General features: G+C 44.6%; 1 protein-coding gene across 1 annotated transcript; it reads left to right on the top strand.

Annotated features, from left to right (window-relative positions):
* The first annotated feature begins 1741 nt into the window (after positions 1–1741).
* antxr1d (ANTXR cell adhesion molecule 1d) lies at positions 1742–24564 on the top strand. Its single transcript, XM_034608675.1, has 18 exons — positions 1742–2136; positions 6481–6552; positions 6646–6717; positions 7057–7138; positions 7797–7827; positions 7910–7983; positions 8707–8775; positions 8871–8951; positions 9058–9118; positions 13543–13641; positions 14316–14385; positions 17725–17803; positions 18065–18160; positions 18647–18685; positions 18801–18899; positions 18976–19140; positions 19231–19311; positions 23418–24564. Exons 1-18 carry the CDS (start codon positions 1979–1981, stop codon positions 23730–23732), a joined length of 1743 nt encoding a protein of 580 aa, XP_034464566.1. The 5' UTR covers positions 1742–1978; the 3' UTR covers positions 23733–24564.
* Positions 24565–25353: the final 789 nt, after the last annotated feature.

Genomic DNA, 25353 nt, shown 5'->3' with positions numbered 1-25353 from the left:
TTGATATAAACACGTGCGCGCTCACGCAATCACACACGCGCGTGCACACACGCTTTGAATTTTAGACCCTTGGCAAAAGCGACCTTGTCGGATTTACAGTCCTCTCCACGAAGATGAGAGATGTGGGCGTTGGTATGGAGGGAGCAGTGATCATTTAATGAATATTTTGGGGTGTGTGTATTAATGTGATTAATTACAATACAACAACCATGCAGCTGGCTGACGTGGACATGCTGTGCACCACATGTGAACAAGAGTAATACGGGATTTTCAGGTTTGTATCATCATGTGTCCAAGTCCCTGCTGCGTAATTACGCAATTTAAGGTAATGCGCTGAACTTCCTGACGCCAGGAACACAACCTGAGGCAGGAGACCTCACACAGGCCTTCAGCATAGGTCAAATAAAAAATCCTTATTATCTGTTAGTGGACACATTCACACATCTTATTATGTGCATTTTTAAAAACAAAAGCCACTCCACCTTGCGCATCATCCACTTTGCGCTTCAAGCTATGTGGGGAATCCAGAGACAGTTTTCGGTCACGACTCAGGAAACAATGAGTCCAGCCACACGAGACTTGCACGAGCCCTGGAAATGATCCTGGCTAATGTGGGCGAATAGGAAATTGTAAAATTGGCCTCCATTACAGAACACGATGCATGCTGCCACCGGGCAAATGCATTATTCATAAACTAAATGTTTCTGTCTAATGAGCATTTAATGGATTATTCTGCATCAAAGCTTTGGTTTGGTTAAATGTGCTGGTTGTTATCGAGCCAACTTTGAGAAAGCAACACACAACAGAATAAATAGGGGAATCCTCGGGTCTGGTTCAATGTGTAATCACACTATGGGATGAACAAATATATTGTTTCATGTGTGATAACATTTCCTCGACATCCACAGGAACACGTACTTTAGAAAACCTTTCAGCATCGCATCCTGTCATGGGTCGATTTACATTAAAGGCCCGTGATTAAATTGGGCCTGTCTGTGCAGTTCCTCTGTTCGACATGTGGGGGCGAAATGTCTCAGACTGTGGATGTGAATTATTTTCAAAATACTCATTGATTTACTAAATTATTGACTATTCAGAACAAATGATGGTGGATTTAAATTTAATATGACTTTAAATCATCAACCAAAACTGTTTTTATTATTTCAATTCTTAATAATGAAAAACAATAAAGCAAAAAAATATTGAAGAGATGAAACTTTGCATCAAACAAGCTGAGCTTGAGTTTAATCAGCCATTTGTGATAAATGTGATAAATGGCCTTATTCTGGTGTTTAAGAAAATTTAAAACAAAACAGACTCGATGATATTTTTCTCCATCCTATAAACGCACCATAGGCCACCTTGTTATGTTGGGTTCATCCATTACAGCTGCAGGTATAGCAAAGTATTTTCCTCATTATTTTTCTTCTATTGGAATCTTACTTTTACTTTTACTTTTAGCCACAATATTGCAGTTATATTGAGTTGTATTGAGTCTCATGGATATGATGATATATCGAGACCACCACAATACATTTCATTTCATTTCTGAGAAATCAACTTTTTATGTCAAACCAACCAGTTTCCTCCAACTTGTATGTGTATTGAACTTTTCTGGGCTCACTGCTAGGGGCTCAGTAGGTTTTTTTTTCTGATTTGAGAAGCAGCATTTTTTTCCCCTCTTTGTAAAAGTGGAGTTTTGAGTTTCTCCTCGGGTGTCGCTCCTCTCCTCCATCCTGCCCTGCTCCATGCAGTGCGTTTTTTTTCCCCCTCTCTCGGCCGAAAGAGAAAGACTTGGCAGCGCCCGGCTCCAACCGAACGAGGCTCCTGTTGGCTGAAAGCGCGCGACCTAAGAGGACAAAACACCGATGAACGACACGACAGACGCCCACAGCCGATTCAGAAACAGGCGGTAGAGAGAAAATGTGAAGATTTTTCGGTTGTCAGCGTTGGAGCAGTCAACAGTAAACCGGGAAAGATGGCGAGGACGCACACTCGCGTGTTCCTCGCCTTGGCTTTGCTGGGAACGTTCTTTCTCGAGGTGGCGGTGAAAGGAGAGCTGCAACAGGCGGAGGAGGAGGAGGAGGTGGAGATGTCCTGTCAGGGAGCCTTCGACCTCTATTTTGTCCTGGACAAGTGAGTGTCCCGTTTTATTTATGGCTTTGTTACTTTCCCATCGCTGCGCATTGCCATGCAACCGCCCCAGTGGTTCTGAAACGCGGTGCGCATCGGTCTTGGTGTTGTTGTAACGGTGCGAGAGAAAAAAAGTAACATACACGTTGTAACTTCGACCAGAAGTCCAGAAACCAGGAGTCCGGACTTTGTTTTTGTCACCTATCACATCATCGGTGCTAAATAAGACAGCAGTTTCATGTTTAATGGAATGATTGAGCACCCAAAACCATTTAACCCACATTGTTTATCTTATGAGTGCCTTTGAGCACCGGTATATGTGAAGTGTGGGGATAATACTCGGAGCATTAGGGGTTTTCTCTTAGCCCGGCGAGGCAGGAGATTTTACCCACGGGATGTGGGCAGGGCGAGCCGGATGGATGGATAGAGTTTCAGGCCGATGACGCCTGCAGCGGACACAGCTGCAGCCCCACACTGGTGCCGTGTGGCCCGGTGATCCTTCACACTGCTCCTGCCTCCATCCACCGTGAGACGACTGCATCCTATATCCGGACATTTAGTGACGTAGAAGCAGGGGCTATTCTTTATTGTTTTCCTGCAGTACTCAATCTGGTTAGGTTGATGTTTCCCGATGGAACAAAGAGATCCAAAACAACATGACATAGGCTATATATTGGTACCAGTACAAGACTTTATAGGAGCTTATAATGATGTAATGTATGATAAAATGAGATCTTAATTAACATTTTGGGGGTTATTTACCATTTGTAAGAACTTTTGGGTTGCTAAGTTATGAAATAGTGGATAGTGTGCGTCTTTCTCCATCATAACTTGCTTCGCCTTTTAGATTTGCTCTTTAATCCACCGGAAAGACGTCTTCCAGAAACAAGCAACAGGATATCTGAAGTAAAATGTGTTTATCTTACAATTAGGAGAGTATTTTGAAACCACATGTAAATTCACTAGATCTGGATTTTATTTGGATCTGCACCAAATTGTACACACTCATTAATGCCTGTCCCCTAAACAGGTAATAATGAGGCCTACAATTTACAACCCCTATTAAAGTACACCTTATAAACTGCTTCATATACAAGTGGTACTACTAGCCTATATATCTTTAAAAATCTATGCATGAACTTGATCTGGGACTGATGCTAAAACTTTGTTTGATAGAAGCCAGAGAGGGTTTACTGGAAATGAGACGTGACAGAGGAAGAATGTAAAACAAACCAGAGCCTGATTTAGATCCGAGATTCTAAGATAACTTAAAGCTCTTGGAGCTCTAGACTGGCAGCGAGCGCATCAACCTTTTTCTAACATTAAAACCAACTCTCGATTTCCCCCAGATCAGTCTTTGAATATCTTTGTGTCATTTTTAGATGTTAGATTAAGACGAGTGGCCAACTCGCAGCCGCAAACTATTTTGACTTATTAAATCTCATGATATTTTTTCTGGCTTCCTTGTCAGCGAGGGTGTTTTGACCATCTTTTTGGGCTGTGACTGTACGTGACCTCTCCAGCCTTACACTGTGTCGCTGTTTATGTCTGCACACACATTATAATTGACATTTTTTGCTTGAGCTGCAAGGGGAGATTATGTACGTGGACACAGAACAATCAAACATGTCGAAACATGCTATGTGAGCAGAGACTGACACTCAAAGATCATAAGGTAGCATTAGGCTGAATTTCCCTGCTGGAGTAGAGGAATGAGAGGATATAATGTCAAAATAATAGAATATTTTTTGAAAAGAATGACTGAGTGTGTATAACATTAGGTATAAAATGGCTTACTGTATGTCCTTGGTTGCCCTGGGCTCTCCACCTATGCGCTGTGAGGACGCGTTGAGTGACATTTTGCTTTGGTTTTAATACATTTGATGATCTTTCAGACGCAGCATCTGTCAGCCGCTCTTCAATCTTTACCCTTTTGCTTCAAAAAGTTTAGGAGTAGCCTCGGGAGCGTGGCAAAGTCACGCATGGCCAAGCCTGTGGTGCGCCTCAGTGTTGTTGGACTGTCTGGACCTGCATGCTCCAGCAGGCCTCCAGGAAGCTGCTGATCTTTCTCCTGCGATGGCACCGACTTGTCTGATCTTAAATGACCTAATCTGATGAGAAAATCCAAGAGCAAAACACACTAGGGATGTTGTTAAGTGTCTACAGCCCTTCACTGTTTGACTCTCTTACACATTGAGCTGTGGCCAGAGCGAGGCATGCTGGGTAAAGAATGTGTGTGCACTCCACTGGAAGCATCACAGTGGACACAGAGTGAAGATTAGAAAAACTAAACTACCATCAGTTCCCCACATTCCTACACTCTGTGTCTGACCCACACCGAATACCAGGCTGCATTTTTCCGCTTCATCTGGTTTGCCCACAAATAGAATAATAGGTGTTGTGTTTTATGGCTGAGTGAGGAAGAGAGCGATTTGTTTTCATGGATCGAAGCACTTTGCAGGGCAAATATTGCAGCTAAAAGAGACTCTGCCCTCATATTATGCAGACTGAGGAATGCAGGTAGACGGCTGGGGAATAATTGCTGCATTTGTTGAATGATGGCAGTGATTTATTCCATATTTTGCTTTTCGGGTTTCCTCCCATTTCCCTTTAGTGGGTATTAGTACAGGCAAAATGTCCAAGTTAAAAAGTTCAAAGTCCACAGCAGAAGGAGTCTTTCTCTCCCACAGAAAATACTGAAATACCTTGTTTGCATCTCTGGCTTTTTTCTACAACGTGTCAATGTCACTAATAACATGTAACATGCCTACTGTCGTTACCGTGGCTACAGCAGTTTAAAGCTGAACAGGAAGCCTTCGCTAAGTGGTACTAACATATTCAACACACGCTCTTAGCAGTCGACCAATCACAAAGGAACCAATCAGAGCTGACCAAATGACCACTATGTGGACACTGTCATAACAATGAAAACTTTCATCCATTCAATTTCAATCAATTAATCAACCAATCATTTACACACAGAGGAAATAACTAATAGTGGTTATCAAGGTCACCTCCTCCTCAGTCATTCATACGCATAATGTAAATATATATGGAAGATGAACAACACATCACATTTATGTCAAACAAGAAAACACAACATCAAATAAGAAAGCAAAATCACAAAACACAAATCACATTATTTTTTCAATGTTCTCTTGATTGCTGTTGTGTTGTCTCACTTGTGGTGTTTTGTGATTTGCCGATGTGATTTGCACCTCAGGGCCACCGTACAAAGGTAATCCAGTACCTGGCATAGAAAGAAAAACTTTTTTTTACCAAGAAGGAAAGTTGGTTCTGTAGACTCCTCATAGCACAACATGTAAAGCAAGTGACTGTTTAAATTAGAGGGACAAAAGAGCCATCATGAATCTAACCAGCCCACACTTTCACTCCATTTATTACCCTCTCTCACACACACACACACACACACACACACACACACACACACACACACACACACACACACACACACACACACACACACACACACACACACACACACACACACACACACACACACACACACACACACACAGGGTTTGGTGCATTAGCTGTTTGATGTTGTATCCTCAAATAGCCTTGACCCCCTGCTGAGTGTTACTCCAGCGTCTCTGTGTTGTTCATGTCGCAGCCTTTACACTCTGCGGACCCCCAACCTGTTGTCAGACTGGCTGTGCTCACTGGGACCATCTGTTCCCCTTCCCAGTCGCGCACACACACACACAGACACACACGCTCACACAAACACCGATACTACACACACACGGACACGGACACATGGGCCAGCTGCCTGCTGCATGGTCCCTGCTAGAGGCAGACTGCTACATCTGTCCCTGTCTAACCTCAGCCCTCTGGCCCAGCAGCAATTAGCCCCCATTAGCAGCCCCCTGGGACCGGCTTTCATTAAGGAGACTGCCAATGTCCTCAGCAGCATGTCGCAGGCTAACCAGCACCTCTCACCGCTGACAGGTTACAGTCAGAGGGACTGAGCGTAAAGAGGAATGTCCTGAGATCACGAGGACATAAACTCTTACTGTTGCTCCTGAAACATACATAACATACCACTTTAACATTCTAACACAAAATGTGCCCGCCATCGACAAGCCTCGAGCGTCGCTGATCGGATGGACACACTGTCCGCGTGATTTGTTGATGTGTTTTCCTGTCTGTTGTGCTTTCTTTTTTGTTGTGTTTTGTGATTTGCATGCTGACACTAGCTCATAAGGCACTAAACAGAAAGTAAACTTGAGGCTGATGGCCATGTGTTTGTGCTGCATTCAATATAATAGGATAATATTTATGATCATAATCATAATGGAATCTTTTTTCCCGTTGTATTTTCAGATCCGGCAGTGTGAAGAATCACTGGATAGAGATTTACTCCTTTGTAAAGCAGTTAGCAGAGAAGTTTATCAGGTACAAGCAGCATGAGTCATTCGGGTTTTTGGGAGGTTTTCTTTTCTTTTTCACTATTTTCACTGTTAATGTGAAACAACTGTGTGTTTTCAGCCCCATGCTGAGAATGTCCTTCATCGTCTTCTCCACACGAGGGACCATCATCATGAAACTGACCGAGAACAGGTAAGAGCCACAGCTGACCAACACCCTCACCTCCTGTGGATCTCTCTGTACCTGCACCAGCCTTGGACGTCATCTCTTCTCCAATTGATGTCGTTTTTTCTAACTCAAATTTAATTTCACACTAATTCCATCCAGCTTTTGGCAGCGTACCGATACAAAGCATTGCATGAGTCTACTGAGGACAACTTTGGCAGGGGACTAACACTTCTCTAGCCAACTCCAACTACTCCCTACACCCTCTTTGTATCTGCTTCAGTGGGAATCTTTCCCATTCTTTCTTTTTTTTTCTGAGCAGCTTTCTTCCGTTGTTTTTTATCAGGCTGTGTGTTTACCCCACAGGGAGGCCATTACTGGTGGCTTAAGGGATCTGAAGGGGGTTGTTCCTGGAGGAGACACATTTATGAACTTGGGCCTGGAGATGGTAAGGCGATGTTTAAAGACCCAACACATGTGCAGAACCAGCCCATCTTAGTCTTATAAAATGTCCACTGAGGATTGATTGAGTCTGGCAGCTGGAACGAGGATGAATTAGAGAGGTATGAGGAGCGGCTCGAATTATTTCTGCCTCTTGAAACTGCCAAGCTTTCTGGACACATATTAAAGCAAAGCAGTGTAAATTCCACACAGCGTGATTCCACGGGTCCTCGTGGTCTGGTTCTCATTTTTATTTCAATCAGAGATTTGGCAACATTTCTAGATGACATCTTAAAATCTAAAACAAACACCAGTGACACCCCTGTTTTCCAGCCAGGTCACGGAAGGGTTCGTGTCCTAAAAGAGCACGTAGCAATCTTCAGTCATGAGCTTTTTCAGACAGGAACTCTGGAAAATAGGATTCGGACGTTTCCTTTCACACATGAAAAACGCAGCGGGAGATTGTTCAGGTCGGACGCGTTCACCAAAACAGGAACATGTCTGGATTTCCAGTCTTAGGTGCATCAAAGCAGCTATAGAACGTAGCTGAACTAAAACAAGTCCCGTGCAAGCCACACTAATGTTTTATAACAATACCAACAATATTATTGTTATTTTCAGTTCTTTTCTCTCAGGACTAACGCACACCCTCTTTGCATTTGCAGGCTAATCAACAGATATATCAAGAGAGGCATGGTAAGCTCCGCATAATAAGACGTTTGCCTACATGTAGAACAGTGTTTCAGAGACTAATAGAGTTGATCTGTGTGTTCCTCAGGGACAGCCAGTGTTATCATCGCTCTGACTGATGGAGAACTGAATGACTGGCAGGTTGACACGGCTCAGCGAGAGGTAGGATGTGTTTGTAAAGTTAAGGTGTTGGGGGGGGGGGGGGGGGATTGATCCTGATTCTTCCAGTTGATGTTGTTGTCTGGTTCTATTGCTGCACTTTTCATAATGTTTTTGATTATTGCACCTGCAAGCTGGGCACAAATAACATGGCCTCTTTCATGCTCCATAAATCAATTTGTATTACTTTAAAGATTTTTTTATTGAGTTTTTAATTCCATTGATTATTTATAGTGCTCATTGTTAGATTCCTTGCAAAGCTGATGTGAATTCATATTGAACTAGAACAGCACTCAGTAGAGCACATACCATACATGCCTGATCTGTTTCATCTTGATCCATGAATTATTCCCTGGGGAATTGGTGAAAATGTCAAACATGTCCTCTCTCACAATTTTTAAGTAAGTGAAACAAGAGACCTGGATCTGCCCCCTGATCCGGATTCATGCCAAAAATGTATTTGTTCTTTCTTGGGTAATGGTCTAAGCCGCCACAAAACTTTTATGGAAATTGTTTTTTTTGTGTGATCCTGGTCACAAACGCAGATAAAAAAAGGAACAGAGGTAATAAATATGACCCACCTTTGTGGCAGTGTACTTCAAATTCAGAAAACGTCCTCTGTGTAGACTGAGAATACCAGATCTTTGGGACATGTATTGCTCCACATGCTCGACCAGAGTTTCTTTAACCTCATTACATGCTGGTTTATTTGTTCTTCTCCTGCAGGCACAGAGGGCCAGGTCTCTGGGAGCGATTGTTTACTGTGTCGGGGTCAAAGAATTCAACCAGACCCAGGTAGGATCTGCAGGAGGATATTGAAGATGTTGCAAATGCCTAAGAAAGCAAACAGAATTTATTTATTTATTTTTTGCGTCTGTATGTTTTTCTAGCTCGCAACTATTGCAGACACGGTGGATCATGTGTTTCCTGTGTGGGGAGGCTTCCAGGCCCTCAGGGGAATCATTGACTCGGTACGACACACACATGTATAGTCACACAAAGACCCACACAGAAAGACACACAAAATCATATTATGTCATTGAATTAACCCCGAAATGTTTTTCTTTTCTCTCTCAGATCATCAAGAAGTCCTGCATTGAGATTCTGGCAGCGGAGCCGTCCAGTGTGTGTGCAGGAGGTAAGAGGTGTGAGGAGGAGCAAGGGTTTCCCCTCCTTGTTGAGACACCGGCGCAGTCGCGGTGTGCAATTGTGTAAGATGACAATCATCTAAAGCCTCTGGAGAGGAACATGAGGCTAAGTAATCGCATGGACGCTTATGACTGCGGAGTGACAGAGAGCGTATTGTCAGTCACGGCCGGGGGAGAATTAGCATTGCCGCTTCGGCACAGCGTGTGTGCAGGAAAAGAAAGAGGAGGGGTGGCGGGTGTTGGTCAGAGGAATTAGCTTTGAATGTTTAAGCATGGCTGCTTCTCTGGCCTAGTTTGCCACATCGTATATGCTAAATAGTCATTTTGGCATTTTGAACCCGCTCCTCGATCTCACCTCCTCTCCCCATGTCCAGCTCCTCTGTAGTAAAAAGCAGAATAACAGCCAAGAACGATTGCGAGACAGAGAGAGAGACTTTATGTGTAGCCAGCTGGATGGATGGGCTCTGACATGACCTTATTAGGACTCACTTAAGAGAGTGCATTTAGAGCTGGGCTACCAGGACGACCAATGTAGATTAACATCCATTATGGGGTATGAAGGACGGGGAAGGATACGAGGAGAGCAGTAGCAGCAGCAGCAGCAGCAGCGTTTCCCTAAAAGGATAAAAAAATAAGGAAGAAATTCTCAAGAATTACAGTTGACAGAGTCACAACTGTGATTCACACACTCTTGCCGAAGCCTGAGTGTGACTGTCTCACTCGACATGTGGACAAATAACATCCAGCCTCATTTATTATTCGATTGATGAGCAGCATAATGGTCAGTGAACTAAGAAGCGAGGGAGCCACTTGAACCAAAGCCTGATTCTGGCCTAATTAATGAAGATTGTAATGTGCTGAACCTATGCGTATAGTGCTTTGTTTGCTTTAGTGGGTCATGACAGGCATGAATAATGTACAGCTCTTATCTTAGACATCCTAAATTGCTCTAAATTCCACTGTGGATAAATATACAGAAAGTATTTCCCTTACTCAAACTTATTTTTGCAGTATAATGTAGAATAATGTGATTGTCGGGCACAAACACAGGTTAAGCAGGAGATGCTTTTATTTTGACTTAACAAGACTGTGAAATAGATTGTCCAGATGTTTGACTATAACCATCTGCCAACATCTGTCCATCCTGATGCATTTATACACACATATTACATCCATTCTGACATTTTGCATAGGTGTTATGACAGTCTCTCTGTCTGTCCTCATCTCTGCCTGCGTGTAGTCACATAGCATACATGCTCTACAGCAACACACACATGCTCCTTAAACACACACACACACACACACACACACACACACACACACACACACACACACACACACACACACACACACACACACACACACACACACACACACACACACACACACACATCTTCAAGCACGTGTACACACATGTCCCTCAAACTGATGTGAAGTGACCAGACCGAGCTGCCTGCAAACAGGCCATCAGACTGGACAGTGAACGTTGGGCTGCACTATCAGACGTGACAGCACTGATTTTCCTCACACACACGTGCACGCGTACACTGAGAGGACAGCGTGAGTCGGGCCTCAGATCTAACATGACAGCAGAGATTGCTGCTTTCATTAACGTCTGACCCTTTTCTCCCTGTTGTCCCTTCCTCCTTTGCCCCTCCCTGCCCTTCACTGTCCCGTCGCACTAACGTGATTGAAGAGCCGCTGTTCGGACAAGCCGTACACCATTTTCTCCCACACACACACACACACACACACACACACAAGACACGCGTTCAGATGCATGTACATGTGTACGGTCACACACAGACAAGACATTCATACAAATGTAATCCTCCTCGTCAAACGTTCAGGTGTAGATGTAAGTGGACGTGTGGCCACAGCGGCAGGCAGAGAGCAGAGAGGCGAGGGCAGGAGCATATGTGTTGAGCATGTCAGCAGGGCACCACCAGTCCCTGCCCACCATGTGTCTGACAGCACTGACCTTTTAGTCCATCAAGCCTCAGTGTGTGTGCAGTGGGTCAGGGTGCTCAGATTGAGACTTATAGCTGAATGCTAGTACTGATTGATTAGGGTTAAAAAGTTCAAAATAAAATGTTAAATTTTGGACAAATCGTAAGTATTGTGTAATTCAATGCACTTCATAATTAATAGACCAATAAAGCAAAGCCAGTAACAATTTTTTATTTGAAAATTCTTACAATTAAAAGAGACAGACTAATTTATCAGTTGATTAAAAAATCAGCCGATATGAGCCTTTCATTGAAATATCAGTATTTATTTTTGCCCATATGAAAACTTTTATTTTAGAAAAAAATAAACAATGTAAAAAAAGGATATGCAATTATGTTTGCCTTTTACGTTTACAAAAACATGTATTTTCTTATTTCAAGTTCTATATACTTGCTGGTATAAGTGTTTTCTTTTTTATAGTTATTTAGAATAAGGGTGATAGTTAAACTGTTTTTACTCCCTCAAAGTGGCACTGACCTTCAAAAATCCATATTTGTCGGGCTCTAATAATCAGAGTAATATCTGCCATGTTCAGCATTCTGTGTGTGTGTGTGTGTGTGTGTGTGTGTGTGTGTGTGTGTGTGTGTGTGTGTGTGTGTGTGTGTGTGTCTGTGCACATGTGCCCTGCTCTTTGATGGTAACGTTGGGTGAAAGGGGGATGACTGCTAAAGCAGCCAAGGCACTGAGCATTAGGAATAATTAGTGTTGAGTCCTCTCATTAAGCCGAATGTTATTGTGGCTGCAAACAACATATACACGTCATTAGATTATGAGAAAATTGAATACAGCCCATTTTATTTGATATAAGGTTGTACAGCTAACATTTATGGTTGATTGTTGTGGTGGTGTTTTATATAGAAATTATGGCAGAGGGAAGGAGAAGACATGGGACATGGTGCACAGTAAATGAATAGGCTGTCTGTGATGAGATGAGTGGTTAATCGGGTGATTTATATATGTGTGTGTGTGTGTGTGTGTATATACACATGTAGAATCTCTCTTACTGACAAAATGACATGAGCAGTACTGACAAGTTGCAAGTCGTTGAACATCTGTAATAACTGTGAACCCACACATGCAGATAAGTTGCATGAGGTCACCTGTGTGCACAAGTGATACGTATAATCAAATAACTGCATCATACACAGTATATCACATATTCAACTAATTCCTGTTTGGTAAGAGCTCGATTTCAGTTTCCATCTGTCTTGTCCATCACCAGTTTTCCTCTTGGAACACAAATCCACACTCGTCCACATCCCTTGCAGCATCTGTAAACATGTGGAGATGTGCAGGCATCTGTTAAATGCTCCGTCTCTGTGTGTGTATTTGTATTTATGGCTTTTCATGGCAGCGTGTTTGACCTTTAAGGAAACACTGTCACGTATACACTCACACCCCGTGATGTTTTTATCCAGTGATCTTCACGCTGGAGCTTTAAATGTTAAAGGTGTGGCAAATGTTCACTTCTATTAGCGAGGATAGTGCTGGAGGAAACCTCCGTGCACAGCCAGGGACCACGCACGTGCACACACACACACATGTTCAAACAAATGCATGCATACTGTAGGCATACAGACGATTACACATTCCTCAGAAAAACACAACGCAGAATGCAGAATGTACAGGTTACACACATATCCTCACAGACACTTCCACATAAACACACACACACACACACACACACACACACACACACACACACACACACACACACACACACACACACACACACACACACACACGCCGTTGTGCCACAGGTAAGGTCAGACCTACTTTGACAGTGCTGTGCTGTTGTCAGCCCTGCAGCCATGTTTTTAAGCAAGTGTTTTTCCCCACTCTCTAACATATGCTGGGTAGCAGCCACATAGACACTGCAGCATATGCTGGCAAGCCTCTGTCAGTGCGCTTTAACAGAGCCTGAGGGAGACGAAAGGTCAAAGACACACACACACACACACACACACACGAACACACACACACACACACACACACACACACACACACACACACACACACACACACACACACACACACACACGAACACCTTCTGGCTACAGCAGAGTCTTAAGATATTTGTGAATAGCAACACTTTAAGCATTAGCACCACTGGAGCATATTATGGCCTTTCCACACATACACGCACAAGCACCCAGATATAAACAAGCAGTAATGAAGCATGAACACGTTTCTACCGCTAAAGCTGAGCGCGCCAGAGAAACAGGAAGGTTCTCAGCCATGATGGGACACTGGAAACTAGTTCAAACCAAAATTGGAGACCAGTTTTGTGCTTGTACAACTTTCACACGCTGAAAATATGTGTCTCACTGTTGTTGTGCACGAGCGTGTGCATGTGGCTCATCATCTCTGATGCTGCTCGTTCCCTTTGTGTTTTTTGTCTCAGAGCGTTTCCAGGTGGTGGTGAGAGGCAACGGTTTCCTCCACGCCAGAAACACTGATCACGTGCTGTGCAGCTTCAAACTCAATGATACGTACACAGTGGGTAAGTCTACCACCTTGTTTGTTTGTTTGTTTGTTTGTTTGTTTGTGTGTTTGTCGTAGAGGCCAGGGGAGAACCCATTAGATATTGGTTGAGGATCTGGATCAGGGGGCAGATTATCTTTAACGTTGTAAGCTGGGGCAATTTTTTTCCATTTTTTTTAATTATCTAAAGAAGACAAAGATGTTGATGTCAAAAACTTTTAGGGGACTGATATCTATAAGTGTGTGTGCCGCTTCATTGAATTTAAGAGGACAGTTTAGCCCTGAGAAAGGAATGTGCTCTCTGAGTGTTATTCTAGTGTTTCCATCTGCATTTGTTTGTTATTAAGCAGAATTACGCAAAAACTCCTCTTGATTTCTATGACATTTTTTGGAGGGGTGGGGCATGACCCAAGGAAACACATATCAAATTTTGTTACGGATCTGGATGAGTTGACGGATACATCGCTGTGGAATATACATCCAAAGTAAAAATTGTCTGATTTCTGATGGATTTATGTCTTTTGCATGCTTCCTATTACTGCAGACATGCTGTTATACATTAATGTGTGAACCTAAATGGATAATGGGAATCTGGTTTGGCTTTCACATCTAAGAAAAATGTGGGAAGTGTTTTCTACACAGCAGATGTTTAAATTTCGACTTAAAAAAATTTGATTTTTTTTTACTGTGCAGATGAGAGACCAGCTGGAGTGGAGGATACCTTCCTGCTCTGTCCTGCTCCTGTTGTGGAGGAGGTCGGCAGGTAAGCTGGATGTTTCTTTTCAGCTCTCACCACCTTTCCCCCCCGCGACCCCACCATTGGTCGGCCGTTACAGTTCCCCAAGCCTCCGTGTGCAGCTGTTACACCGTGAGCTACGTACCCTAGATACTTGCCAGCTACACGCAAGTTTGGTGTGGACACAGAAGTCCTTGAACAAATTAGGGCCAAAGTCATCGAGTGTCTGTGATCAATCAGTGTTTGTCACAGCTAACGAAGCCAGACACCAATCACGAGGGGACAACAGGAGTAGAGCCCAGGAACACGACTTAATGAGAGCCTGCTGGAGAGGACTTTCACAACCGCGTGCGTGTGTGTGTGATGTATCCCAATCTCAGTCTGACACTTTAGGAGAGAGAAAGTGTGAGCAGAGTCGGCCGGGCCGTGTAAAGTTTCCTCTGAGGGGCTTCCAGCTTTGCTCCTGGAGGTCCAGAGCAGAAGTTTCTCGCGGGGCGGACGCGGCGATGCTGGCGGGCCGAGCTCGGAGAGGACAGAGGCCCCGGCAGCCTTCCCTGTCCCCGCCGCCTGCAGTCCTGTGAATAATTATACACTTCCAGCCTGCGGCCTCAGACACCTCCCAGTCATCATCTGTCTTGTTGCTGTCATTCAGATTTCTAGCGTGATTTGAGCTTGTCTTGTCCGCCAGTGAAAAGTGCTCCTCAGAGATAAGGGAAAAAGGAAATTTGTTTTTACTCTGTGGCTACAAGAAGATTTACGAGTCTTCTGCGGCATCGTTTATTTTACTCGCACCTTATGACAAAAGTTGAAGATAATTGATAGATGAATGTTTGACATAATCACAACATAAAAGTCATTACACAGTCCATCAGGTATCCAGTGCTGAATGTGCCTTCATGTCAGTGTGGCTTTGTTTGGCTGCTCCACCTCAGAGCAGAGAGCATCATTACTCACCACAATGGTGCCTGAAGGAGACGTCTTCCGTGTAACAGAGGCCCATTAGAGCAGAGTCAGCGCTGCCTAACACCCTCAGTGCCGCTTAAGAGGAAGTCAGCTGTGAATGGCTGCAGGGCCCAAGAGGAGGCCAACAGCTGGCTGGTGAGTTCTGGGCTGTGGAGCGGTGACGTGCACATGGATGTGGAAATATGAAGGGAAGCGAGGGCGCCACTGTGCAGGTTGGACAGGTGTTGGTGGTACAAAAATATCACCATCACACAAACGTTCTCCTTCTCAATACCCAATATCACCCGATTTTATATTTGACACGACTTTAAACTATATTCACAACCAGTGGTGGGATGTAACAAGTGCTTTTACTTTATTACTGTACTTAAGTACATTTTGCATGTATCTGTACTCTACTTATGTAGATTTACTATATATTTTTTTGTTATTGTGTTACTTTTACTTAGGTGAAATGTTTGAGTACGTCCTCCACCACAGTTTATAAGCATAAATCAACATAATTAATACATAAACATTTACGCCACTTATTAAGCAAAAACACCAACATTTTATGAAATGTCTTCTCAAATGTAGTGTAAAACTAAACTAAACAAAGCTGATTTTTCACTTTTTTTCTCCCATTTTCCATAACAAACTTCATCAATAATCAGAATAACCATTAGCTGCTGCCCTGAGATTCACCCCGACCTGTCAGATCTCATTATGTGCCTCTGGTTTTGGGGTAGTAACGTCTGTACAGGGGGTCTCAGGGACTCCAGCTCCCAGCATCACCTCCTCGCCCAAACCCCAAAGATCCTCAATCACCTCCTGTTCCACCCGAGCCTTGTCGCATATAATGAAGTCATTGACGCTGCCGTCACACAAATCTGTGTTGACTGGGAACCTTCCGGATGCAGCTAACCCCCCCTCCCCCCCCCCACACACACACAGGGTGAAGACATACATAAATATATATAGGCTATAGTGGGCAGATTGATGATTGATAGGGGCTGAGATCTCTGTGTCAGAGAGAAGCTGATAGCCCTGTGTCTCCCCCCCCCCCCCCCGTCCGCCAAAGAGGAGGGCTAAGCGTATGATGGGGAAAGAAGAGGGGGGCAGAAAAGGGGAGGGAAGGAGAAGTAGAAAAAGATGAACGGCACCTGCGATGTCAATTTCCTACTCTGGAGTCGGTGTGAGTTATGAGTGGAGCTGCAGCGGTATGAGGAGGATGCAGGGTGGTGGGGGTGGGGAGGGACAGTGCTGAGGGGATGTAGAACAGGAAGGGCCCCTCCTCCTACCATCCCCCACGCTGTTTCCTCTCCTCTGTCCCCCCCACCCCACACACACACCCTGCAGTGACCTCCCCTTTGTCGCCCCTCTCCTCAAATCTAAACCCAGAGCTCAATGGCCCCCTTGTCTCTGCCCCCTCTCCCTACCCCAAGACCACAACCAGAAGCCTTTCTCCATTCTTTTCCAAAACCCAGAACTCCAATCCAGCGGCCAAAACCAAAGCCGGTATCTTATTTTTCCTCATATTTCTGAAGAACTTCATAATTAACCTGTCAACTAAGTGTCTCTTTCACCATAATCCCTGGGTACGCCAGTGTTTATCGCATCTTTGGCCATGCAGTCATCTTCCCCCTCATCTCTTTTCCTTCGCTGCCCTTCCTGCAGATATATCAGCAGCGAACACTGGAGGAGAAAAAAGTAATTTAGCTGTCTGTGGTTTCCGCATTAGAGGTCTGGGTTTGATCCAAACAGAAGAGATTCCTTCTGAGGGTGGAGAACTCCCTGACCTCTGCAAAGACATTTTTTTATGTCTGCGTCAGTGTGTTTTTGTTTTGCTTTTTTAAGGCAGCAAGTACGGACAGAATAGATTGAGGAATGTATGCGACACCTGGGGCGAGCTTACAGTAGCCGAAAACAAGGCCGGGACTGGAGCGCACGCGAAGCAGATGTGTGCACTGAAATGTGTGGTGTGACTGCAACTCGGGCTGCTGTCAGACATGCACCTCACTCCGGATGATCTCCTGAAATTCTCAGGAGGAGACGTGTGAGAATCCAAATGTCCCAAGTGAGACCCTTTGGACTTTCTCTGGATTTTCGCAGGCCAGCTCCCTCATAAAATTTTTAAATAAAGATAATATCCGAATGAGCACATGTCAAAAAAACAGCAAGCAGCACGAGATCCTCTGAAAAAAAACAAAAAGAAAAGAAATATCTCAGGATGAACAAGAGGTGCCTCACACGTAGGATGTCAGGAGAGCTTTCGGTGATAAGGGCCGATGCTGTGATCTCTGTACGTTCCATCCTCATGTGGGAAAGGCAAACTCTTGAGTCCGGACCCCATTGTGCAGACATCCTCCGAAATTCATGTCTGAAAACGACTTGTGTCTGAGGATCTGCGTCTGTGTTTTGCAGGGTGATCTACCTGCAGGTGAGCATGAACCAGGGCCTCTCCTACATCACCAGCTCCGTTCACATCACCACCACTGAATGTGTGAGTACACCCCGTGTTTCTGAAAGCCGCACACTGATTTTTCCTTCTTAGCATGCTGCCCCCTATTTGAATAATCTTTCTTTCCACCTTCCTATTTTCTCTCGGTTCTCCAGTCTTCTGTCCTTCCTCTCTGACGTCTCCTCTGTTGTGTCTGTCATCAGAGGAGGCTGTGAGTACTGTCACTTTTCCTTTTCACCTTTTTCTCGTCCCTTGACTTCCAGTTCGGTTTAATCTTCATCCCGTTATTCTGTGTGTGTGTAGTTCGACGGCACCATCGTGTTAGTATCGCTGCTGGTGGTGTTCCTGCTGTTGGCTCTGCTGCTGATGTGGTGGTTCTGGCCTCTCTGCTGCACTGTGGTAAGTTTCCCCCTCGACATGAATGTCTCAGCCTTGTAGTCAGATTAAATTGTCATTTCACATTGACCCTGTTCAGACCTGGAATTAAGATCTGTCCGAGTGAGCCGACAGATGTTCATACCAGTTCAGGTCTGAACAAACACAAATGCATCCTGAGTGTGAGATCCAATCATTCAGAGCACATTCGGAGGTCACTCTGGGAAGCATGTCGCCATGTTCTTTTCACTGTGTGAACACAAATGCCTTCTGGGCCACGTGTGACTCTGCTGACGTCCTCCACAGTTTCACAATGAATCAAACATATGATTTGTGCTTCTCAGTGACCACATGCTGATTTGTTTGTGGCCAACGCCACAATATCAACACTGACCGACACATAATAATAAGTGATAAGTCAGAGGTCAGGAGCCAGGCTGAAGTATTCGAGCTTTGTTTCATGTTTTATTTACCTCCTGACACTTATGTTTTTTTATTTCCAATATTCAGGTTATCAAAGAACCTCCACCACCCCCACCTCCAGAGCCTGTAAGTCACCAGCAACATTTTGTTTCTATCATTATAAATTGGATATCCATACAAAGATAAAGGGATTGTGACAGTAGTAGTATTAGTATTGATAAGACTGAGTTCTGCCTCACAGGAGTCGGATGATGAGGATGGGATGCCAAAGAAGAGGTGGCCCACAGTGGACGCATCTTACTACGGCGGAAGAGGAGTGGGTGGGATCAAACGCATGGAGGTACCCACACACAAACTCAACTTTTAACAACCTTTACACTCAGAGACTGCAGATTTTTAAATATTATCTTTCCTAGGTGCGATGGGGGGAGAAGGGCTCCACTGAGGAAGGAGCGAAGCTGGACAAACCTAAAAACGCAGTCGTGAAGATGCCAGAGCAGGAATTTGAACCGTATGAGCCCAAACCTCGAAAACCACCCCGCCGCCCCCCCCAGCAGAGGAGGTGGTACACACCCATTCAGGTAAGTTTTTATGTCACTGCTTTTAGAAGCTGAATGCATGTTTACGGTTGTGTTTTCTTGTTACTGTGACATCTTCTTGTCTTCTTCCAGGGGAAGCTGGACGCTCTGTGGGCTCTGTTCAGGAGAGGTTACGACCAGGTGTCTCTGATGAGGCCGCACCCCGGGGACAAGGTGAGGCCGCCGTCTCCACGCTACCGTGACATTTCCTGAAACACGTGTATAAAATCAGATGGAGCAGAAACAACAGGCATAATCAGTGACAGACAAACTATAATTGGGTAATTATGTGTAATTTGGGGGATGGCTCTGTGGGTAAGAACCACTTAAAAAGCTTTTGAATTGCAAGTCGCGATGGTACGGGGGGTTCTGGAAAGTGTTGTTTTGTCCCTGTCTCCTTGTCTGTGTCTGTCACACGGCGTGAAGACAACACGTGTCAGTCGGCAACATGTACGGCATGATCTCCAACACAGCAGCCTTTCTACACACACACACACACGCGCACACAGTGAGTCATTGAGCTATTGATACCGCGCGGTTCGTCAAAGCTGCCATTGTCCACACACAGGGAGGACTGTATCTTCTGTACTTCTTCCTGTGAATCCAAGAAAAATAACTGGGTTTCTATCTTCTTTCCACATGAATAGCATGTCACACGTCACTGTCTACTTTCAAGTGATGATTATAGGAAGAAAAGAAATGTCAGAAAGGTTATGTCTTATAGGTTTCATCTAAAATTCTTTAACGTGTCGTATCACTGGCTCCCGCTTCTGAAAAGTCCTAAATCGTGACATCACTGCGGTCCCTCCAAGTCTGCGTGACAGAACAAGAGACAGCGGAGAGCGGCCCCCTTATCTGACCTTGACCCTCTGCACGGCATCCCACAAACCCCACCGAGATGTTTTCATCATCGCGCTGGTTGTCATGGTGAAACATCTGGTCCGTTGTAAATGGTCTCATTGTCGCTTTTCATAGCCGAGGCCATATCGCTGCAAAATTTATTGATTTGTTCCTTGAGTGACATGATTCATCATCAGTATGAGTGTATTTGAGTCTCTACTGTATCTGCAGTCTATAAAAATGGTCATCGTCATTGGTTTTATCCCGTCTTTCCATCTTGGGCTCTTTTTTTTTTCTTCCTGAAGCTGAACAATTCGTCCCTGTCAGAGCAGAAGTTTTGAGAGTCTTTGTCAGTGGTTCACACTCAACAACGACCCCCACGACTCGCTTTACGCGCCATTAACTGGGGAAAATGGATCACTGCCTCTCACATTGTAAGAAATGAAGGCCAATAGAAATCCACTTTTTTTGTAAGCGATAATAGAAAACAGCCATATTGGACATGAGAGACGACAAAGGTTTCTCATCACTAACACAAAAACTGCCACAAATCTAAATTCTCTAGAGCGCGACGCTGCAGCTGGACGACAAACAGCACAACATCGCGTCACAACAAGCCCAACGAGGTGGCAAAAAGCACAGCGATACGCGTCGTGGATCAGACTTCTCCGTGTGGATTACTAACCAGCAGCTCAGGAGGAGCTCGTCCTGCTTTCTCCCCACATTACTCCCACTTCACTGCCTCTGCAAACGGTCATCAGCGGCCTGCCAGTTTCTGCCACACTTTGCATTTCCATCTCTCTCTGCTCTGTGTGTGTGTGTGTGTGTGTGTGTGTCTCACTGTAACGTGTGTGTCAGCTCTCCCGAGTTAGTGTCACACAAACAGATGGGGAGTTGAAAGGCCACGAGCCATATTGTGACAGAAGAGATTCCCTTCTTTAGTCCCCAGAGCTGATGGCACTGATGGCCCCGTCACACAGCACACACCAGACCAGAGGGCGGCCACCGTCCCTCCGTCCTCACACACACAGACGGCACAAATGAGCACAGCAGCGCCTCCCCTTCTACAAAACACCAATCAGTTCACGAAAAGGATCAATTCACCCAAATTACAAAGGACCACAGTACTTTCTGACCTATTTCTAGTCATATCCAGCCATGTAGATACGTTTAGTTTCACTGAAGTTGTGAGAAATCTCGAATTTCTTCCACAAACACAATACTGACTAAACTATGTCAACTCGTGATCCACTTAAATCACTCGAGCATATCACACGACTGAAAAAGGTGCATTTCAAACTGTGTTAGCGACATCCTTTTTTCCCCAAGGTTTCTTGGAACAGAATAGTTGCCAGGTGCTACAGGGGAAGACGGTGGCTACATGGCTAAGCTAACTTGAAAAAAACGACAAATGATGACTTGTTTAGTTTTTTTAAATCAAAATTTTTATGTTAAGGAAAGTAAACACCCAAAAAAACTATTTAGCAACAAGCTCAGAAGTTGAAATAGATTCTTGCTTCAAACTTCAAACATCAACTTTGTTTGGTAGATGCTTGTATGAAGCAAGATGTTGGAACAATTCTCATTAATTAAAAATATATTATAGAACCAGAACAGCCCAGTCTCTGATTCTGGAAAAATGTCACTATTACTACGCTCGTTTGTCCGGATCCACTACAAAATATAATGTGTTTTTCCCATAATCGTGAACTCTATGAACTCTATGAAATTTCAAGGAAATCGGTTTTGGTAGTTTTTCTGTAATCCTAAATCTGCATGGCTGGATACTGCCAGGTCTGTTAAGTATCCTGGGCAGAAGCATATGTTGTGTAGAAACTGTGTTAAATCTTGTGAGTACACATGGAGCATTTTTCCTTTTGTGAGTGGATCGCTGTAATGTCATGCGAGGTGACAGGCGGAGCTGTCAGGTCAGATGTGCGTCTCCGCTCTCGTCTTTCTCCCCTTTTCTTTACTATAAATGGTGACAAACGCGTGCTCACATGTAGACGGGCACACACTGCTTTATGTGAGTGTGTGTGTGTGTGTGCGTATGTGTGTGTGTTTTATAGGGAAGGGCAAAGTCTCGGGGCTCAGACGGAGGAACAGACAGGGAAGTGGTGTGAAGAGGGATGCTTGAGGTGTTTTAGGGTTTTGTTTTTCTCCCATAAAAAAAGGAGTTGAGAGATTGAAGTAAACAGTCGCCGGGAGGGGAAGTGAAACCGTAGAAGTCGTCACAGCCGAAGGGGCACACGGGGGTCTCTGATCGTCACAAGTGACTCATCCCTGACCTCTCACACGACTCATTTATGTACATATTGTCGGCTTTAAAGTGGAAATATCTCTTTCCGTCGTCCATCTCCGGCTCTTTTCAGCTCCGGCCTTGTGTTTTTGGTGGTCTCCTGCAGCCCCCTCCTCCTCTAACTTTCCTCCTTCCTCTGTTTCTGTTATTCATGAGGCCGAAGCTTCATTCAGGCCATATGTCCTGGTGGAGGCTTGCTTACAGCCACACACACACACACACACACACAGACAAACACACACATATTCATGAGCTTGTGTTCTCATTGTGTCCATATGCTCGCTCTGGTGTTGCTCTGCTGCTCTGCTGCTCTCAAACTGGCCTTTTCACTCTGACCCAAGGAGTCACTGCACCCCCCCCCCCCCCCCCCCCCCCCCCCCCCCTAAACCAGGCTTCCCCCCCCCAAATCAATTACGCGCCCCTCATATGCAAACCCACAATGGGCCCCCTTCTAAGTCACAAAGCTACTGCTGCAGGGGCCCTCTTAATGGCCCCTGTGTGACTTTAGGGCCTCTCTGTTTAATAAGGTGTAATCAGACCACCAAGGATCAGTGACACAGAGATCTACTGCTCCATCCTTCACACACTGCCCGAGCGAGTGTGTGTGTGTGTGTGTGTGTGTGTGTGTGTGTGCAGAGGGATGCTATACAGGGAACAGAGAGGGTGAAGAGAAGGAAAACCCCTCAATGAGAACAATAAGAGAAGCGTTCCATTCTCTCCCGACTTGTAAATTATGTTAAATGCCGAGGGGCCTCTGTTAACTATTGTGGCGATGTTGAAATCAGCCCCTTTTACATTCCAACAAGTCGAGCACATTAGAGACATGAACCACTTTCTGTTCTGCATCAAGAGGCCCCAGAGCCTCCGAGAAGAGGAGGGGAACTGGGGCAGGCTTAAGCGTATGTGTGTCTTTGCTCGCATCACAGCTATTGTGGTGCAGGTGTGGACAGAAGCAGCTCTGTGCGTCCTTTCGAGGCCCCAAACACACGCGCCTCTGTCGGCAGATCTGGGCACAGACTCAAACAAAACCACCGTGGTGGATCTGAGACGCTCATTGATTTCCGCACAAAGACGGACACAGCGTTTTAATCTTCATTGAAATGATGATGTGTGTGTGCTTTTCTCCTCGTGTGTCTCACAGGGCCGCTGTATTCGCTTCCAACGGGTCAAAGATGAGGAGATGAACCACCGGGCTCCTCCTCCTCGCGCACATCACTCTCCCTCGCCTCCGCCCCCTCCTCATCCTCCTGCGCCCGCCGAAGAGCAACCTCTGGTCTCCAATTCTGTCCCCCGCACAAAACCACCATCCAGAGGGCCCCGCACCACGCCGCCCTCCCGTGCACCCTCCCGTGCACCCCCTTCCGCGGTCCAGTCCCCTCCGGGTCCACCCCCTGCTCGCGCACCCCCGGGGCCTCCAGGACCCCCGCCATCTCGACCCCCACCCAGGCTCTCATGATAAAGAATGGGGCTTCCAACAAACCACTGATACGTCAACTCATTCTATAAAAAATACATGTCCTCCTTTCACCCCAAAGACTCTGAGAAAATCTGAAAAGCCTGGAGCTCTTCCATGCAGCTCTGTGCTTTGTTGCTGGACAGCAAAATATTTATCTGATAAGAAAATCAGCTACTGAGTTCCATCAAGATAACTTTCTTTACTATGAAACATAGAAAAATGCATGTAGTTCCTTGTATTTAGTAGAGTTCACGTTGACATAAAGGTGCGAGTAGGTGCAAGTGTTTCTGGAGATTCGGCAGAAAGGATTTATGTGTTGTTGAAAGTTGAGTACGAACGAATGGTGATGATAAACACACCTGTTTCCTGTGGTTTTGCAGAGAATAATGTTGAGCGATGGTGAGAAATAACAGCATGTAGTGATGGTGATGTTGCCTTGGTTTTTAAATGTACACTATATTAGGTTGCTACGAATCACATGGATGCATCGTTTTACCTTTTTTAACCAAATCTTTTTCTACATCCTAGTTAAAAAAAAAATTAAGTTAGGGGATCTTATTGCAACTGCAGGGCAGTTTCACCATTTTGTATTTATTTTAACACGGGCCCTATCTGCATCTGCTTTCTATTTAGTATCAGGTGGATTTCTGGGTCTTTGAGGAGGGGGAGTATGTTGGTGGACAGAGGGAAGCTTTGTATCTGTGGTCTTGCATTGAAAATAAGTATCGTCAGGATCCTCCTTCATTCTTCATTTTGTGACTGAAATGATCATTGCCATTATTTCTATACTAACTTTTCTTCAATAAACATGTTTTTTTTTTTCTACATGTGACCAGGCAGTGATTTTCTTTCCCTCTTGATTTAAAGTGTTAAAGTTTAAAATTTTCAAGATTACTTTATTTTTGCACCGTCATTATGAATCAGCTTACAAACACATTTGAGCTGACGTAGCTCTGAGGAGATGGGGGCTGACTCTGCGTGAACTAATGACATGTTTATTAGTCCATTGAATTTACTGCAGGAACATTCGGAAATGTTCTTTAATTAAACTAATTACAGTTCCGTTGCTGTCAGGGCTCTAATACTCTATCCCTGGCATTTATATAGCCGCTCTACAAAGTTAATGACCGGATTTTAAGATTATCAATGGTCCCCTCAAAGTCATATTTCTGGAACACGTCGCTCTGATGTAAATCTTTTTGACGCGTGTTTTCATTTAAACCACCAGTGCAGACTCCGTGGCTTTGGAACAGATTCAAAACACATTTCTTTCATTATGGGCAGTGTGCAGTAAACATAAGTAAATTTTATACACTCAAATTAAAATCCTAATACAATTAAGTGTGAAAAAGCTAAAGGGTGTTAAGGTTGTTATTTAAAGTATGTCCATACACATAGTATATTACTGCACTGCCGATGACGTGAGGTCTGAAAATGTCCTGAATCAGCATCTACATCATCTGCTCCCCTTCCTGAGAAACGCTGAGAGACACAGTGAGGCTCAGACACAAAGGATCATGGTCAGTTTGTCACTTCATGACTCATTTTACTGCAATCTCTCACAGGACATGAATCACACAAGGCTTTTACATCAGCCTGCACCACAAAAATATATATAGCT

Source organism: Hippoglossus hippoglossus, chromosome 15 (genome assembly GCF_009819705.1).
Source record: "Hippoglossus hippoglossus isolate fHipHip1 chromosome 15, fHipHip1.pri, whole genome shotgun sequence".
Classification (NCBI taxonomy): domain Eukaryota; kingdom Metazoa; phylum Chordata; class Actinopteri; order Pleuronectiformes; family Pleuronectidae; genus Hippoglossus; species Hippoglossus hippoglossus.
The sequence above is the reverse complement of the archived record's forward strand: the minus strand, read 5'-3'. Positions and strand labels throughout refer to the sequence as shown.